The 20,018-nt window shown below is 43.0% G+C and overlaps 1 protein-coding gene across 3 annotated transcripts; it reads right to left on the bottom strand.

The window, feature by feature from the left end:
- Positions 1–19: 19 nt before the first annotated feature.
- On the bottom strand, positions 20–19,540 carry prrc2a (proline-rich coiled-coil 2A). 3 transcript variants are annotated; one of them, XM_030147715.1, is made up of 17 exons: positions 19,447–19,540; positions 14,711–14,862; positions 13,432–13,609; positions 12,758–12,854; positions 12,569–12,650; positions 12,311–12,454; positions 11,335–11,576; positions 11,012–11,100; positions 10,725–10,876; positions 9,922–10,024; positions 9,583–9,784; positions 9,319–9,411; positions 7,878–8,427; positions 7,140–7,402; positions 6,715–7,018; positions 6,405–6,633; positions 20–5,821 (listed from the first exon to the last, which is right to left on the bottom strand). In XM_030147715.1, the coding sequence occupies exons 2-17, from the start codon at positions 14,823–14,825 to the stop codon at positions 2,806–2,808; spliced, it is 5,859 nt and encodes a 1,952-aa protein (XP_030003575.1). In that variant the 5' UTR covers positions 14,826–14,862; positions 19,447–19,540; the 3' UTR covers positions 20–2,805. The 3 variants fall into 3 exon arrangements, with proteins under 3 accessions (XP_030003575.1, XP_030003577.1, XP_030003578.1); XM_030147717.1 differs by lacking the exon at positions 19,447–19,540 and adding an exon at positions 19,250–19,385; XM_030147718.1 differs by lacking the exon at positions 9,319–9,411.
- Positions 19,541–20,018: the final 478 nt, after the last annotated feature.

The raw sequence follows: 20,018 nt of genomic DNA on the forward strand, positions 1-20,018 counted from the left end.
AAGAATGAGGCGTGCAATGTTTTTCCATTAAATCAAAAGTAGTTTATTTTACTTTGCCTTCTCTGTATAACTTTATTATAATAAGACACTTCTCTGCTTGTACATTGCTCCCTTGAACTAAAAATGGCAACATTTGTTTGTGGGAATGTAAGTTGGGGTAGACAAAAACTTAGATACATACCAATATACATACATGTGTGTATATTACGGTTCCATTAATAAAACCATAAATGCTAAAACAGTTTGAACCACTCCAGGTACCTCGGTAATGCTGGAAACGTAGTACAATCTTTGAGTAATTTCTGGAATACACTACTTTTGTTTGATTTTTTTTTTTTGTCTTTTTTTCTTAACATGGGTACATACAATAATGCGCACATCAACATTAAGAGTTAAGGAGGGATGAAGGACTCTTTGAGCCAGTGTTAAGTGAACAGCTATCCATGTATAACCAGTAACAGGCAAGGCAAGCTGCACCCATCGGTGTGAGTTCATGCTTAGAAGTCAAAGTGGAAAGGAAAACATGTCCAACTTCACTTGCCTGCTGAAGAATGTATAATTAAATTACAAAAAAAAAAAAAAAAAAAATGGTGAAGCTTTCCACTGCATGTTCTTCATTTGGATGATGAACATATACACACAATTGAATGTATATATGCGGATGTATTTAAGAAAACAGTAGAATTACCATTATAATAATAATAATAACAAGAATATTGGTAAAATCAAGTGTGGGCAAACAAGGCAGAAAAGTGCTTGCCATTCATGTTACCCTCTGGTCCCCACCCCTACCGAGTTATTACACAGAAAACACACACATGCCACACACATACACACACACGAATCATCAAATGCCCTACTCACAACATCCCAGAGACGATCTCAAACTGTCAGTAAACAAACAAACCCCAACTTACAGCAGTGACAGAAATGATGTGAGAATTTAGTTCATTTCGGATGTTGTCTCTCTTTTTTTTTTTTTTTCCTCAAAGCCGTGTGCCATTTTATGTCTTTAATGTGTGATACAAACTAAGTGTAATCCAATATTTCCCGAACATTCCAGGACCGCATTATTCGTTGCAAGTGAATTCTCAGAGAAAAACTGTGTGGTGAAAATGTAGAAGGTGATTCACACTCGTCACCCCCTTTTTTTTTTCAGCATAGTCCTGTATTTAATTAGTTTGGGCTACTTGTTGCCACCAGGTACTGAAACAGCCATCCTGAAAACACACACATGTTGAAAAATACTTCCTCAGTCAAGGGGCTCTTTTAAGTCCTTCTTGGTGTGAGGAGTCTCCACTAGAGCGGAGTGTGTACATCGCAGTGCACACACACAACAGCAGAGGAGGTGTAATAGTACAATACTCAGCCTAGCTCTGTACTCTGGGCCCAAACAGAGTACCTGTCCTGTTGCATCACATGTAACTCGCCCAAAATCAAAACAAAAAAAAAAAAAAAACCACAAAAAAAAAGAAAACAGCAACCATGGATGTATGTTATACTACAAGGAGTGCTTATTAGAACATATTCAATTACCTATTGAAGCATAAACAATTCTATGAAAGTCAAACATTTGTGTATTTTCATGACCTACATTTTCATTTAACTCATTCTTCTCCTAATAAGATAGGTAGGGTTTTTGACCTGAAATTATCTTTGATAGAGAAAAAAAAAGTGTCTCCATAAAAATGGAAGTCACTGAGGAAATAATGGTTGTTAGAATAAAGCCATCAAGCTATTAATACAGTCCTCGAAGGGTAAACAAAACTCAAATGAAAGAAAGTGAGCTATTGTCCTTAAGGAGACTCATTTTTTGAGCTGCTGTAGGTAAAGAGGATGCTACGATGAGGCCAAAAAAGCCTTTATATTCTAAAAAAAGGACCAATAGCAAGGAAAACGCCAGAGCAGGTCAAAAACTGGATGGGGGGGGGGGGGGGGGGGTGTCACACAGTCTACCTGGACAAGCAGCAGAAACATTGATATTAAAAGACAAATTAATGCAGGTGTAGGTGAGCACTGAGCAGTAGTACTTCGATGGGTCTTATCACAGTAATCAGAGACCAAAAAGTCAGCAAAAGGAGGAATTGGGGAATTTAATAAAAAGGTTTTTAATGACCTGCTTTGTAGAAGAAAAAAAAAAATAAACACACACACCCAACATTTCTCAGAGGCTGAAACTGAAAAAAAAGACACAAAGAAACAAATATCTTACATTGTTCTTGTTAAAAGATGAAGCTGCACTAATTCCCTTTGTGAGGGAAGTAATGCAGAACTGCACTACTAAATACCACCCAAGGCCAAAGTGTGGTACAAATATACACAGGTACATAAATATAAAAGTTAGCCCAATCCAACATTTAGCCAATTTTTTTCCCCACATTTTCATTTTGCACCCACATGACCGCATGTGTTCGCTTAAGGATGTCGTATTGTGCTTGTATATGCAAGTGTGTGTGGATCTCGGTGTGAAACGTCGTGCATCTCTGCTGCAGAACCACATGCTTCTTAAATCCGACTTGGGTGAGATCCATTTTGAGAAGGTAAAAGGGGGCCACAACTGAACAGAGACGGAACAAACGGAGAAATTTACAATAACGGACGGTAGGTAGGAGATCAATGCAAAGGAAAAAGAGGTGGGGGTAGATTAAGTGATTGTGAATACCATCTCCATATACTGTACAATGCACTAATATGTTAAGGGATGCAAACAGATAAGCCATGGAGTAATGATCAAAAGGGATTTGGGGTGTAGGTGGATTTTTGTGTGGATGTGATGTAGGTGCTGAAATGTTTGGAAATGTTCCATCACTTCCTATTTTTTGGGGAGGGCCAGTTGCCACGTTTCTCTCCGCGGCCACCACCTCCATTTCCACCTCCACCAGAGCCCCCACCAGGCGGGCCTCGTGGACCTCTGCCTCCCCCTCCACCTCCACCTCCTCCAGCGTTGACCCTCCGATTCTGACGCTCCATTCCAGGACGCTGACTTGAGAAGCTCCGTTTATTGGCAGAGGGCTCTTTCCCTGATATCTCCCGCTCTACAACACCTCCACCTCCGCTGCCTCCTCCTCCCCTGCCCAGGTGGTGGTGATGGTGAGATGAATACGACTTCCCTCCGCCTCCTCCCTCCCTGTCTCTGAACTCTGTGAAGTCGCTGCTCTCAGAGGCGGTCTCCCACTCCTCATTGGCCTGGTCCGAGTTCTGGTTGGTAAAATCGGGGGACTTTGCTCCATGGCTATGGTGGTGCTGGGGATGGGGTGGCCCCGCGTTGCCCTGGTTGTAGTGGTGATGGTGGTGGCTGTTTGCATTGCTCAGATGCCCACTGCCACTGTTACTGTTGGTTGTCAGCGTGGCATTGTGATTCGCATTTGGAGCAGTCACTGGAGCAGAGATGGGGGCCCCATTACTTTCCTGAACTGAATTCACAGATGGAGACGAGGGCCTTCCTCCCCCAATAACCCCTACCCCTCCATTTATACGTGCCGCATTCTCTCGCTCCTTCAGGCGTCGGAAGCGAGGTGGTTTGTCCTGCTGATGCTGGGAGCGCCCGTGACGGCGTCGTCTCGGTGGTCGTTCAAACCCACTAGGTGGGAACCCTCGCCCAGCAGAAAGGGGAAGAGCATTTGGTGCTCCAGAGTTTGAAGTGGAGTTTGTATTTGCTTGTTGGGTCACTACACCACCATTTTCTGTTGAGCTCAGAGCAGCAGGAGTTGCAGCAGGCAAAGGCGGTTGTGGAGGATTGGACCCCTGACTCTGAGCTGGACCTCCATCAGCAGTCTTATCTTTCTTATCAGCACCATTTGCTCCCCGGCCCAAGTCTTTGGGGCCAGAGGTTTGTGCTGATGCCTGCTGCTTCCGGGCTGACACTGATGACTTTGAGGATCCACCATGTGAGGTGGAATTGGGTCCAACCCGGTGTCCCCCAGCTGGACCCCCGACATTTCCACTACTCCTGTAGATGTTTCCTCCTCCACTACCTCCACCTCTGCCCCTTCTTGAGGGCACACCTCTAGGGGTGAAGACCCGGGCCTGATTACCTCTGGGTGGAGCTGATGGACCACTGGTTGTGGCATTTGTGTTTTCAGAACCGTTCTTGGCTTTCTGGTTGTCTTCCTTGTCTGAGTGACCGATGTCACTTGCTCCACTCTCACTTCCAGTCTCTGAGCCTCTCTCCCTCCTTCGTTTGGGGATTTCCTCATATTCCGAGCCCTCACTGCGGGTTTCACTCCGGTTCCGGGCCCGAGCTGGGTTATGCTGAGACCGGTCCTGACCATGTCTTCCTCCAGCCCCCTCCCCCTTTGACTCCTGGTGGTGGCCACCAGCGATAGATGCACGGTAGTCTCTGCCACTCCTGCCACTAACTCTGCCTCGGCTGCTACCGCCAGGCCCAGCGCTGGCTGTGTATGAGCCTCGGTAACCACGACCGCGGCCATAGAACTCTCCTCCTCGCCCACGGTTGGCTCTGCCACCTTTGGCGCCGACGCTGTGGTGGTGAGAGGAGTTACCACTTCTATCAAAGGAGCGTTCTCTGTCCCTCCTGGAAGAGGACCCTGTAAATCCAGCAGCAGTGGCGTCCACATCTTTGGACCCTCTGCCTGATCCTCCACCACCTCCTCCTGAAGGACGTTCTTTTCCTCCATTCCTGGATTTGGCTGCTGGTGCAGACTCATCTTTAGATGGTGCTGAACTATTCTGTGAAGCAGAGGAACCTTCCTGTTTTAAAGAGGTGTTCTGGCCACCATCTTGCTCTTTATCTTTCCCAAAGCTTGTTTTTTCTCCTCCATCAGCCTCTCCACCTTCTCTCTTCATCTCCTTAAGAACCGGCTTCTTAATAGGGCCGGCCCTCTTGTTGGCATTGCCACCTCCTGTTTGGTGAGAAGGTTTGTGGTCTGCTGGAGCGTTGGAGGAGTCATCACCACCACGGTGATTCCCACCTCCTGCATTGTTGCCTCTCCTGCCATGGGAGGACCCTGCACCAGTATTGCTGCTGCCAGGTCGCGGGCCCCACTGGGTCTCTGTCTTGTGTTCCCGGCCCCCTCTTTGGTTTGATTTAGGGTGGGGATGTTGCTGCTGCTGAGGCTGAGGATGACTGCCATGTTGAGAAGGAGGCGAGCTGGAAGTCATGGAGGAATGCTGAGCATATGCTGGACCTGTTTTCTCTGGTTTCACATGGCCGCTACTACCAGCATTCCCACTGTTCCCTCTTTCAACATTGTGACTGCCACCAGCTTCCCCATCTCTCTGGTGATGATGGAGGGCAACCTTGACATTCCCATCTTCTCTGGCTGAAGAAGAGGAGGATGATGAAGAACAGGAAGATGACAGGGAGGGTTGATGGAGAGGGGGAGAGGAGTCTGTCTTCTTGTTGGGGGCCTCACCAGTCCTGTCGCGGTTGCTGTCAGACTTATGGGAGTGGAGAGGGAAGTGAGGCTGCTGAGGGTGTTGGCTGTGATGATGATGGAGGTGCGAGTTGTTCTCAACAGGGGCGAGGTCTGCACGACCGTTGCGATCGTAGTGAGGATGTGGGGCTCCCCAGATCTGACCCTGCTGAGATCCTCTAGATGGACCTTCATCTTGGTGGGTGAAGTTTCCTCTCTCAGCTGCTCTCTGCTGCTGCTGGTGAGGCATCCTTGCACCTTGGTCAGGGAAGTTGCTGTAGTTTCCTCGTCCGCTCATGTAGTGATGAGGGTGATGTCCACCTCCCTGTGTGCCCACCTGTGTACCAACAGGAGGTGGTGTCTGATTGGATGTTCCAGAGCTCGCACTGGGCTGCTGGATGGGTCCCAAACCACCTTCTCGCATGCGATGTGGAGGAGTATCACTCCTAAGACAATGAAGATGAAAAGAAAACTTAAGTTAAATTCAATTCAGCTAATTTTAACAGACTGCATCACGTGGCATTTGACAGCCCACATGACGTCACAAGAGTATGAAAATCCATGCCCTTTTATGTTTGCCTTCTTTACTATCTGTGCTACATATTAAAAAAAGAAAACAAAAAAAATGTTGGCTTATCCTTTTTTGGCAATGAATACAGAAAGTCTTGTCTTTCAATCCATCAAATGAACAACAGCAGGACAGCAACAAAAATAACTAGAAGCACTCAGAGAGCGCAGACCTCTGCCAAGGCCGATCAGTGGGCCCCACCACCACCCCCAACAAAATTTAATCATTTGTTCCTTGTGCCAGTATCAACATTTCCTGAAATTTTCATCCATATCCGTCCATAACTTTTTGAGTTATCTTGCACACAGACAAACAGACAAACCAACGCCAGCAAAAACATAACCTCCTTGGCGGAGGTAATGAGTAAAAAAACTTTAGAATCCAAATGCTTTTTTAAACATTAGGACTGCTTAATTGCCATCACTTAATTAAACTGAATTGCACATTCTGCATATTCATACCTGGGGCCTTTGGCCATTTCATCATCCTCCAGCGCCTGCTTCTGCCTCAGTGGGGAAGTAAGCCCACGGCCCTCTGCTCCTCCAGGAAACACCTCTGGCCCCCAGGCAAGCTTAGGATCTATTGGGGGAGTCCCACGGTGAGGATGTCCTGGATGTTGCTGCTGCTGCTGCCTGTCGAAAGGGTCTGAACCAGATCCCCCTGAATCAGAGCGCTCACGCCCAATAAGACCTGCAAGATAGACAGAAATTAATGTTGGGTAGAATCTTTAAATCACTGACTCACGTCTCAGCGATTACAACTTCTACTCACCAGATGGGTGCATGCCAGCTGAATAGTAGTCCATAGGAGGAGGGCGGCCCTGCATCATGCGAGGGTCCATATAGGGCATCATCATCCAGCGGGGATCAAAATTCATTGGCAGAGGTGGAGGTCGAACCATATTGCTAGGTTGATACAGGGGTCCACCCTGCTTAGGTCCAGGTCCTGGCTGTGGTGTGGAACCTGGTGAAGGGCCCTGTGGAGCCTGAGGCTGTGGAGACAGCTGGCTTTGTGAGGCTTGGCTGTGCTGCTGCTGTTGCTGTTGCCACTGCTGCTGCTGCTTCAGAAGCTGCTCCTTCAGACAAATGACAAAATTTTAACTTTTGATTATCACAATTACACAAAACAGATTAAAGAGCAAAAAGTTCCCATCACAGAATCTCAGTCAAACAACGCAGACATAAACTAGTCCTAACCTGCTGTTGCCTCTGGAAACGAGGAGGAAGCGACTTCTGGTATTTTGAGTAACCCTGGCCAGGAGGACCACCCGTTTGACGACCTGCTCCCCCTCCGATATTCTCAATCTTCACTGGGTCTACTCCTCGGTCACCTCCACTTCCACTTCGAATGTGAGGACTGCTCACAGTCTCTTCCTTATTCTCTCCTAGTAAAGGTAAAGGTACCTCCACGGTCGGTTGCTGTGGCTGTGTCACAGCAGGCTGAGGACACTGCTGGGCATCTAAACAAATGAAAGATTGAATAATGAAGTTTAGTAAAGAAGCACAATTTCTGCAGGTTTCAAGAACTGAAGACTTTTAATCATCATCTCTGGTGTTGATGTGTGTTTTTCTATGTTCCAATGAGATCTGGTCATTTTACCCAAAATTCCAAATATAAGCATTTTCTTGCAGAAGGTGCTGCTGGCTTCAAATTTATTATTTCCAAAAGGCTTCAATCAACCATTTCAGCCAGATCTCACTGGACTTGTACTTACCCATGTTAAGGTGATGTTAACAGAATAAATCTTGTCTTATTACTTATAGCAGTAGTTTTAGAGTTGATTTAAAGCCAAAAATTCAGATTACTGGACTTCAGACTTTTGAAGGACTCTTGGAGACCCTGTCGTATATCAACATATATTAACACATACATACACCAAGTAATGTAACCAACAAACGTCATTACCGATCAAGTGTCTGACATATACACCTCACCTGCACCAGAGTCATAGCTGCTGTTGCTGCTTGCTCGCTGTCTTTCACTGACTGCGGGACCCGAACCAGTCTGGACCACCAGCACCGGTTCCTCAGGATCAACACAGGGCGATGGAGGCTGGCTTATGTTGGGAGATGACGCAGAGGCTGACATAGATGGACTAGGGCTGCCTGCTGTGGCAGTTGTAGAGTTTCCATCAAGGCTGGGGGTTTTACTGTTGTTTCCTCCACCTCCTACATTGCTGCCCTGCTGCTGTTGTTGCTTCTCGTCCAACCTCTTCAGCTTTTCAGCACAAGCAGCACGTCTCTCCTCCTCCATTCGACGTTCTTCCTCCTCCCGGCGACGACGGGCTCGCTCAACAGCAGCAGAGATCTCTGAGGAGGACTGCTTCCTGCGTTGACGCCAGGTCTCATCCTCATCATCTCCCTGGGCCCCGTGGACTAGGAGGCTAGTCTGTGAGGGAGGGTTAGGGCTTCCGGCTGCTGGCGCATGTTGGGAGGGTCCAGGTTTCCCAGGAATGAGAGTCCCTCCTTGGTTGTGGGGCCGGTCCTAAAGAATACGTTCAGAAAAATCTTGTTTGTTTTTTTCCCCCTGTTGTAATACTTTAACGGACACTGGGATCTCGAGTAGGGCTGTTCAATATGACAATATTTTTTTTCATACGACGACAACATCCATTGTTGCATGTTATTATCATTCACCCCCCCACACACACACACACACACACACACAGTAAATCATATTCCTTAAGTCTATACTTTTTGTCAAACATTTTACATTCTCCCACAGCTCATTGAAGCAGTCAAGAAATTTGCATGAACGGGACAAACACTTATGGAGGACAGTGGACATGATACAAAACAGAATAACTGTGGACAGCGGGACATCTCTGGCCATCCAAAATAAAACAAGGACCTCAGAAGTATGTCATATGGACATGGTTTGGGTATGAAGGCAGACTCAAATAATATTAACCTCTTATCATTTCCACAAATACTGTGAACAGCACAAAGCAAGTCTACCAACAGTATCATTTTAGTGATTCATGTTTGGTTTTAATTATTTTTTATTTTTTTATTTACGCAAATATTTTAGGCCTAATAGTGTTTTCTATTTACTCTACTTTGCAATCTAATAATCCAAGTTATTTGATGATTTTATATAAAATGTTCATAGAATTAGCAGAAAATGTACCATATTGAGTTATGGATCAGTATTTGGATACAAAATGACCTGTACTGGGAAATGAAACTTTGGTCACATCGCACAGCTCTCAGCTTATACATAAAAACTGACCAATGGTTACATCAAATAAACCAAAACTTAAAAGACAAAAAGCAAACTTTAAACTCAAAACACATTTTCTGCCTAAGAGCTGTGGGTGGTGGATGAAATAATGATAGGAATGGTTTGACTATGAGGCCCTATCCAGATGTCTACCTGTCGGTAAAAGGAGTAGGGCCCTTGTCCAAGAAGCGGCCCAGGTGGGGGGGAGGGCTGCTCCCGGGGACCACCCAGTCCAGGCCTGCGCCCCTGTATACAGGCAGACACAGTTAACCATGCTCCACCATAGTACTCTACACTGACAAACACATACTAACATGTCAGGGTTGCCCTGTATGGTTAAATCAGACTGTCTATCTTCACACAGCTCCACCATGACCGGTCTGACCAATAACTTGCTACAGGTATTTGGTACACTACCTGGTAGCTGGATGGAGCCCCCTGTCCCGCCTGACCCCCCCAGCCACTGCCTCCCTCCTCGGCCCATCCTGGCTTGCTGGAGGGGGGTTGGGGGCCATTGTCAGCATTATTATTGGGAGGGGTATGGCGTGTTTCCCCACTGCTTTCCAAGGCTCGGGAGCGTGAGGCTGCAGGAGGGGCATCCTGGGACCTCTGCAGCTCACTGAAGATGAACAGATGACAGAAGAAATAAAAGTGGATGTTTTCAAACAGATAAGAGTAAAGCAAATACAGGTCAGTCATTTTTCACACCAGAATATCATTATCATTGTTAGTTAAAACACCCTAAATGCCACATACTGTGAGTCATTCTTGCTTTCTGTTCTCTCCTCTTCCACCTCTTCATCTCCTTCATCGTCACTGAACTTCAACTTGGCTGAGTAATCAATTTCTTCATGAGCTCCTGTTAGACATAATAGCAAAACCAGATTTGAACTAAATAAACAAGCATGAAGCACATTTAGACATGAAACTTACAGAGACAATCAAAATTCAGCCCCTTATTAGGAAGACCTATGTAGTGACTAGCAACCCTCGACTTTGGTAAGCAGCAAACAATGACAATACAGAAGCATTTGCATTAACATACATTCATTATTAAAGTACGAGTATCTTTCACAAGTTATTGCCCAGTTAATGATTTAGTAGAATACCTAATAACTCTACATGCAATGCCTTAGGATTCTTTAAAATTAATTTGGGCTAGTACCACTTTGTACAAAAAAAATCCACTGAATACACTCAAAGAGCCTGGACCTCATCCAACATATTTGCAGAATACACTAAAAGAAATTCAGCAAGGTTTCGAGTCATCAACTCAAAACGACTGAACCTGATTTGAATAAATTTCCTAGAACTTTGGAGTGCGGTGGACACGCAAACGACACAGATTGCAGGGAATCTTTTACCCAGGTAAATACTTTTTTGGGAATAAAAGTTCCTGGGAATGTTGGCGGAAAGAAGGCTTTAACTAAAAAGGCAAACCAAAACCCTGACACAGTTTCAGTAAGTTTAAATTTACACTTCATCACAAACACATTCTTTACATTAACACTATCTAGTGCATATGCAAGCTGCTTATTGTAGAATGAGTGTCTCCGGACCTGCCCAGCCCTCATCGCCATCATGGTCCAGCTCATCTAGCTCCTTCAGGTCATCCTGCTTTAGAATGGAGGGCCGCTTCACTACTTCTCCACCTGCATCACGAGGGCCTCCCTGAGGCCTGCTGTCAGGACCACCCTGCCCACGGGCAAACCTGAAGGAAATGAGGACACATTTACATGCACATTCACTTTTATTCAAAAAGAGAAAAAACAAATTAACTGTTAATAAAAACAATTACTTTATAATATTGACATTGATAAAATATTGACTTTGTCAAGGAACATACCTGGGAGCAGGCCCTTCCCCAGGTGACGGGTACCTATAGGGCCCCTGAGGACCATAGGGGGCCGGGAAGGGCAGATAGGGAGGGTACATCTAAGGAGTAAAAAAAGCACACAGAATAAGTTTAGGCATCATATTCTCATTATTGTGGCACTACACTAGTTGTGGTTATCTACAGCCATCTTTATAATATTTCTGCACACAAATGTTACAATGAAAGAAGAAATTAGCTGTGTAACTTCAGGAAAAAAATGGCATCACATTAAAAGAAATATGAAAACCACTTCTATAGTGTCTGCCTGAAAGCAAACAGGAAGGAGGACTTACGAAGGGAGGCATGATCCCTCGGTATGGGGGAAACCCAGGCCCCACAGGCGGCTGGGGTAGGGGCAAGGCGGGGCTGCCCGCGGGAGGGTTCCTAGGTGGCCCGTGGGACTGCGAGTTCTGAGGGGGGACCCCAGCTGCCCCATCCATCACCAGAGCCCCACCATTGCCACCCTCTGCTGCCCCCTCCCCAGTGAGGGTGGGTGCCAGAGCTCGGCCCCCACCGTCCCGCCAGCTTGTAACGTCTGAGGACAGAATAGAGGACAAGAGCACTCAGAATAGTTTAGGAATTTATTTCTATAAACTGTAGAGCACAGTGCACCTGATAAAGAAGAAAAGTATTTGGCACTGAACACTAGGACAAATAAATTTAAAAAATTGCATTTCTGTAAACACAAACTGGACAGGTCAGATGTGTACAATAATTTAAACTGAAAGACAAAAACAAGAAGATGACATCAATAAAAGAGAGCTAACTGTCGTACAGTAAAAAATTATACCGACAGGAAATAAATGAAAATGCTGAGAGGAATAAGGCACATTATGTTCATTTGATCCATTTATATGAAGCTAATTAGAGACAAGTGTCACAATAAGGCCATTATGTAATAATCGTGCGTCTCTGCAAAGCCATTAATACAAAAGGATAACACAGTATTTTAATATTAGACATTTATTAAGTCTACTTTATGCCACAGATAGGTACAAGTTTTGAAACAAATCTGTACCCTGTTAAAACTTCACACTGACTCTTTTTTCAATTAATTACAGGTATATTATGGCTGAAATATCATGTAATTTGTTTTGAGTCCAAAAAATAACTAGAAGAAGCCATAACTGTATGATAATTACCCCAGTTATCAACTTACCCACCGCAAAAAAAGTTGTCATCAGCATACAAAATCAGTGCTAAATCGGCCACTGGCTTCATTTAATGAATGGTCGATCAATTATTGGAGATTTAAAAGGCATCACTCACTCTGGGGGCGGAGGCTTGGTCCGGGCCCATACCACTGATCTGCAGTGCCCTGTTCTCTGCCAGCTCTGTCCTGGTCGCCAGCCGCCTGCAGGGTGGGAAATTCCTCGCGAGAGAATGGCGACGGTAGGTTTGATCCCTTTCCACCTGCACAAGAGACAATGACAGTGTGCTCATTCACTGAGGGCAGATATGTAACAAGAAGCTCCGTATGAAAAAATGCATGCATATAGAGAGACATATAACAAAAACAGGACTGACCATCCCCTTGTGTTCCATGTGTAACACTGGCCTGTGCCCATGACCTTGCCCCTACGGCCTGGGTTGAAGCTGGGGCCAGAGCCTTATCAAAAGGACACACAAACATAAGTTACACATTACACGTGTCAACCAGGTCCATTATGAATCTCTGAACACTGTAGGTAATGTGGGTAACTATCTGGTAAGCACCTCTGAAGCTGGCGGGGTTCTCGGGCGGGTCGGTGCAGGTATCTGTGAAGCCACAGGCTGCTGCGATTCCGGCTGCGGTGCTGACAATGCATCGGTACTAAAAGAAAAAAAGAAACAATACAAATAGCAGAGTGGGGATATTAGACAAATATGAAAAAGTAATAGAAAGAAACAAGGATACATAAACTACATAAAAATGACACAATGTCACAAAAATGAAAACCGTAAATCTAACCATGGAACAGCATGGAATCTATAATCATGATAAAAAACTACCAGTTACTGGCCGGCAATGACTAGCATTTCAGTTTGAAAGATAATGTAACTTAAGATATTCAGTGTTTGACCAAACATGCATGCAATGTTTGGAGGTGTGTTCACAGTGTTTCTACAACATAACAGAGAGCCGCCTTCTCAAAACACTCTTATCCATATGTTACCATTTAAAGCTCATTAGGTCCCTGAACATTACAGATGGCAGTGTTTGCAATTTTCCTTCTATTTCCCCATTGCTGGATGCATTCCTGGGCTGTTTCTGACCTCAGCAGATACAATCTAAAATTTGTGTGCTAGATGACTAGTGAGGAGTTCCTTTAATTAAACTGCTTTCTTAATCTCTAATGGGTAACCGCTACCAGTAGTATAAATATAGATGTTAAAGTCCATATACTTGCCTCTTTGGGTCTGCTTGTTCCTGTTTGCTTGCCCATCCTGTGCCGTCTTTGGGAACGAGCGAGACGTTGGGATCGTTGCCTTTGTTCTCTGCCTTCAGACTGGGCAGGTTGGCAGGGGGTGGCATACGCCGCGCGGAGGCAACTTTACCAAGAGACTGCAGGCCATGGCGGGGGGGAACTGATACAGGCAAAGGAAAGGAGATAATTAGTACAGATGGACCTCTGAAACCCAACACCAGTAAAATCTACTGGATGTAAGAAAGGCCCGATAGGAGATATGACATTTTTACTTTGCTGCATCTGTGCATTTAAATGCCTGGCAACCAAAACGGCTAGAGGCATGGCAGTTTCAGTCTAATGATTCTGATGAAAACAGATTCAGAAGATGTTCCATTTTAAGTTATTAAAAACTTTAAATGGCCACATCACTTCCAGTTTACGTAAAAGTGTAAGTAGAAAACTGTGAAGCATAGAAAAGTCTTTCAATTTCAATAAGAAATGCTGTGCTGAATTTCAATCTCTCATTTGTTCCTTTGAGGCGCAGAGAAACCACAGCAGAGCATGGCCCCACTATGTAATCGGGGGAAACGGGGACAGCTGCTTCGATCTAGTGGGGAGCTTCTGAATAAAACATAGACTCAACACAGAAGTCAAACAGTGTCCACAAATAAGCCTCTGTTTCAGGTCAGGCTCATTGGTACTAAAGACTCAGCTGACATGTTGCGGTTTAACGTTTACCATTCACTTTCAAGAGTATGCATATTTCCTTGCGATATGGCAAAAACTGAACATTGTTTCTTTCTTTAAGAAAGATGCAATTGTGGTATGCATCACCGATCTATGTGAAATATTCACAGTATCAGCAACTCCTGGTTGGCAAGCAGGTTATGGATGCAGCATGTCATCATTTTTCTTTATTGGAAATCAACAGCAAAGCTATTAGGTAGGCAGTAGGCTAATGCATCAAAGCTGTTGCACTTGATGGCAAGAGACACCACAGCGCTGTAAGGTATTTATAAATCACAAAAACAAGAAATTCTAACTTTATTATGACAAAAGACATTACATCTAATAATATACAACACAGCTCTTAGAAAATGAAAGTTTGTTTTAACATAAAACCATTAGTCACAACATAAAAGCAGTCTGATGGGCAAACCATTTTGAAAACCAATACTCTCTACAGGGGTGCAGAAAAAAAAAAAAATCAACCGATTACACTCTATATAGCTTATTACATACAATGGAAGTGCATGCATAATAAAGCCAATATACTCACCAACAGGCTTTTGTGTTTCAAGGCTCTTTCCTTTGTATGTATCAAACAGGTTGAGAGACGCATACTTGGTTTTGCCTTCCTTCCCCTTTGCAGTTTGCCCAGAGCGCTCTGACATTGCGCTGTCCGCTCATTGAGTATGGTGAGGCCTGAGACTTAAGAAGGGCAGAGAGGGAGACAAGAGGGCAGAGATTTGACACCAGGTATAGACTGAAAGTAAAAGTAAATGCATCCATAAGTCCGCAAGCATGCATTACAAATAGTATTATGCATCTACAGTGTGGTTCAGCAAAAACAAAATGGGATTTCATAATGGTGACTAAACTGAATCTGGAGTGGTACAGAGCTCATAGTTAGTTATGCACAACAATACAAAGGAGTTAACATAACTGAGACAGTATCATGACATAGGCGGTGCAGTAAAATTGGTTTCAGGATAGAATACTTCTACTCGTACATTAGTAACACTTTTAAATGAAATAAAATGTCTGTAAGGTTCGAGGTTAACTTTTTGCTATGCATGATGGGGAGCCGTTTAAAAAAAGCTTCAAACAATACAAAACATTTTTCCCTTGACAGAGCAACACTAACAACAATAAGACATTGAATCAATTAAATACTAATGATTAAAACAGTCTGTAAAACTAAACTGTGCCTCTGTTTTTATAGTTTTTAGCCTTGGTCTGACAAATACAATATTACTAGTAAGCTTTTTAAGCTGCATATGAAAATTAATATTCCACTAATTCTGTTGTTTACATGCCACCATGCACAGATACATTAAATCAGAGGATTTCGGTGCCGGACAATGTAATTCATATGCCATTTATTTCACTCCTTCAACAACCATCTTGAACAGTTTAGCAATTAAATATTTGCACATATTCATCTCTCAAAGCATTTAACAGTAGACTAGGTGGTTCTCCTTCCAAACAGAAATGTGGGCTTTTTGGGGGGGTGGGCACAATGAGATATCCAGAATATCCAAATACAATACGCTGACATGTACTGCATCAAATTCCACATACTATCATACTTGGAAAAATAGTTGGTGTCCAAATATAGTTACTGTTTACTTAATCTTCTCTGATGTGAAATTGATCCTCCATCAGAATTTTTTTTTTGTAGATTCCAGTATATTATGATTCCATATGACAAGTGTAGATGTACATAATAATGACAAAAAAGGAATTCCATAGGACATTAAGCCTATATTTTAATAGCATGCCATGGGTCTGAGCCAGATATTACAAAAAATAAGTGTGCCTACCCTTGGACCATGAACTGATTTAAAATAGCTTCCCTTTAGTCATTTCCACAAAGCCGTGTCTCATGGAGTAACACAGTATTTATTATTTGTCCAAAGATGAAAGGGCCTAATCTCTCATGATGTACAATGTTAAATTAGAGATAAGTATGAAAATTGTATGAAAATAGCAACAAAGAAAACCTCCATAAGTCAGGTTTATCTTCAAGGCCATTGAACTTGGGTATAATTTGTATAAGCACATCATCTCAACACAAATTTCACATGAACCATAACCTGCATTATGCCAATGTTTATTATTTAATATGGACAGACCTAGTACAGTGCATGACTAAACACTTCACCATAGCCAACAGTGTATACAAGACACAGAAAAAAAGCAGGACCATGGTTTCCACAGCAACGTTTTATAAATGATATTCTGCAATGCTTTGCCTTGAGACTGGGTAGGCTCCATGGCAACTGCCGTGCCTTTAGCTTGAACTCATTTTACTGCACATCAATAAAACACACTGCGACAACATCTGTCCAATTCTAAATGATTTGGCTGCATCAGTCAGGTTAAACTGTAGCCTCCCCTCAACTCATGGCCCATTAGGTACAATTACTGAGGACAGATGACTCTTCTTCCATTATTAAGCTACAAGTAAATTAGTCACTCCATTCCCTAACCTTGAATAAAAAGGTAAAGTGACAGGAGTGAATTCCAATGGCCTGTAACTACAAGAACGATCAAAGCAAGAGATAAAGCCAAGTACCCAAACCAAAATAATTCTGGCATCATTATGCAACATGTTGGCCTGTGAAATTTAATACCTCAAATCTGTAAGAGGTATTGAAATTAAATCATGGCAAGCCTACCAACAAACAACTGACAAATAAAAGTAAAAACGAGTACAAAATCTGTCAGCAAGATGCTGATTCACCACAGCTTCATTCAGTAAGTGTTCAGATACTACGAGAGTGATGGATACATTCTTCCAGAAGATATTAACTCATTTGGTGTTTTGACATTGGTACAGACTGTAACCCAACATGCTAATTTAAACTCTACCTGAGGTGGACAAATGGGTTAACATGACTGTGCTGTAGCAGTGAAAATTCATTCCTCATGGATGGAGGCATTGTCATCCTAAAGGACACCACTCCCATTAGGTTTTTCCTTTCATTTGCCATCCGTCTGTAAATAGACTCAGGCTTTACTTCCGGCGCCATCACAGATGGCAACCAGCCTGACGCGTTTTCCCTCCTCCACTTTCTGTAAGGGGAATACCTAAATCTGTTATGTGTAGGGGATAACATTGTTATCAGTATGGCAGACAGTACTTAGGTACTTTATTGGAAGCCTGAAAACAAACTAAAATATTATCAAAGCTACAATATGGCCAAATGTAATATCCCAAGGTAAGATGTGTCACAACATAACATTATAAATCAAAGTTTGAGATGCTTCAACTTACAAATCAGACTCTCCAGACATATGGAAAATTGCTTGCTTGGACCTGATACAAGCATTTATATTTCTATAGAAATTGTTTTTTTTTGTTTTTTGTTTTTTTATTGAAATGACACACAAACATTACAATTCCCCACTAACATTGTGATTCATAATGCAATCGTATTATCTGTCAAAATAATTGCAATACGACTTTACAAAACTCAGTTCACCCATTTTTATACGGTTTTAATTTGTGACTAGTAACGCATCTTTGCCAAATCATGACTCATATTGTAAATTACAGTATCTTTAGTATTTTGTACTTAGTTATTTATCTTGTTATATTTACTTGCTATTTTGCACTAGGCAATGTTGTGGCACCAAAAATTCCTGCGGGATTAATAAAGTTCTTATCGTGGATGGCTGCAACAACACAGCTCATACAGCAATATTCTGAACATCAGTGCTGTGCCCATGCCCAGCCAGTCAACCAGTTTAAACACGGATGAACACATCAACCACCAAGAGACTCCTAATATATAACGCCATCTGCCTTCTACAAAGCATTGCTAATCTTTGTTAATTACAAAATCCACAATGTTAGCATCTCACATATGAATATATTTCACAAGAGACTACAGGATAAACAGTTATTGGTTTCACAGCACAAGCACCGATCAGTCGCCCTGCACCGCGTCTCAATAGCCAGATGAGATTAGAAAATTAGGTCGTGGGATGGTTGGTCAACTACATGTTGGATGGGGATTAACTAAGGCCAGCAGCTCTACTACCAAGCCATAGCTGCAGTAACCACAAAGGGGCCTTGTAAACCTTGAGTTAAAGACCAGCGCTAACCACGTATACATGACATTTGGATGATACAGTCACCTGACAGCGACCCCCAGTAAAAACTTCAACCAATATGCCAAACACAAACTGAAGTTATGAATGTTCCAAACACATTTATTGTGGTGCTAAGTATCGTTAGCAGGCTAGCACACGGCCTCGACGTTCGCGTTGGGAGGGGGACTGCGTTGATGTTTCATAATGCATTTTCAACACCTTGCAGTAACATTAGCCTCTCACTCTTCAGCTCGGCGATGTGTTACGTTTTGAGTCACACAAATGACATCGGAGCTGATTTTTACAGTAAACTGTGTCACATACCAGTCGCTCTGAACAGACAGTGGGTTACGCAGAAAAAGGATTTTATGGGGAGAACAAAACAAAATGGCGGTGGACCCAGGCCGAATGCATATTCACAGTCAACCGGCACAGTTGTATAGCTATGCGATCGCTTATCATAATACACCTGATTATGGAAGACCCGGTTGGTGGTAGTGTACAGTTACGCTGTTAAGTAAAACAATAACCACGCTGACATGTAATATAATGTTATGATATTGTACTGGCTCTGTATTAGCCAAAGCTACACGATTAGCTTCAATGTAATCCAGGCGATAACGTTTATCTGCCAGTGATAGCCACTTTAACTTCGAGTACTTCAACAGTTATTACACTTATCTACCCCATTGTTGGATACGACTAAAAAATACACGTGGAAGTTAATTCAGAAAACTCCTAACCTCAATCGACAGCAAATGCCACTCAACCACGTAGCCAAGCTATGCTAACAAGCTAACCTTAACGTTAGCTAGCAAACAACAACCAATACACTAGGACTTAAAAAGCAGACTGCAGCTCTGCAGAACACCTTCGCCCGTTAGCTGATAACGGACATAAGTAACGTACATGAGTGACGGTAACTATTTTTGGTTAAGTACAGCCTAACTAAGCAGGTGTTGCATTAAAAACTTAATATTTTCCTCTGACTGACCTGGTCTTGTCCCGACTGTCTCGAGGTTGTATCACAGAATGAGGTTAGCTATGCTATCGCGTAGCTTTCTAGCAAGTGACCCAACTAGCTAAGCAACGTTATCCTCCTGCATTAACAAATACAGATGGTCCTCGCAGTGGCTTGCACTAAATTACAAGTAAACTGTGCTATAAAAGAAAAGAAAGTAGTGGGCTTACTTGCACTCCTTTTCTTTTGTCCCAAAATAAACGAAAAGGGGAAAAGAAAATTGTAATACTGGACTCGAACCGTCACCTAAAGAGCCGTCAACGGCTACTGAGAATTGTCGTGAGATGGGAGCCGTGTGGGACCTCTACAGTAAAGACCAACACCAAACTCACCTCAAATCAAAATGTATAAAATTACAAATTTAGATCCCTCTGAAACAATGATATAGTAAAATTGGTCCTGATTTTGTAGTATGAGTAAAATATACACAGACACTTAAAAATACCCATACCAGTGTAAATATAATAAAATATGTAACAGTATTTGAGCTCTAACAGGAAAATGTAAAAGAATTAATAATAATGGTGGTCAAAGTACAGTAAAGAGATCCCTGCCTGGGTGTTATTATCATGTATTTACTGTTATATTCATTCTAATGCTGTATTAATATTGTGTTTTACTAATGCATTATCATAAAATTTGGGGGAAAAAAATCTTTTTTTGGTAGAAATTCAAGATAACCCTTCAGCAATTTATAATGGTCATTTTAACATCTGATAACTGAAGTACACTCAATGAGTTA

Source organism: Sphaeramia orbicularis, chromosome 11 (assembly GCF_902148855.1).
Source record: "Sphaeramia orbicularis chromosome 11, fSphaOr1.1, whole genome shotgun sequence".
In the NCBI taxonomy this organism is placed as follows: Eukaryota; Metazoa; Chordata; class Actinopteri; order Kurtiformes; family Apogonidae; genus Sphaeramia; species Sphaeramia orbicularis.

Excerpts from the sequence above, each read along its gene's own strand:
- prrc2a (XM_030147715.1), bottom strand. The coding sequence starts at position 14,825 with ATGTCAGAGCGCTCTGGGCAAACTGCAAAGGGGAAGGAAGGCAAAACC. Across the intron at positions 10,877-11,011 it reads GGGGAAGGGCCTGCTCCCAG|GTTTGCCCGTGGGCAGGGTG; the intron begins GTATGTTCCTTG and ends CATTTCCTTCAG. Across the intron at positions 10,025-10,724 it reads TGGCGATGAGGGCTGGGCAG|GAGCTCATGAAGAAATTGAT; the intron begins GTCCGGAGACAC and ends TATGTCTAACAG.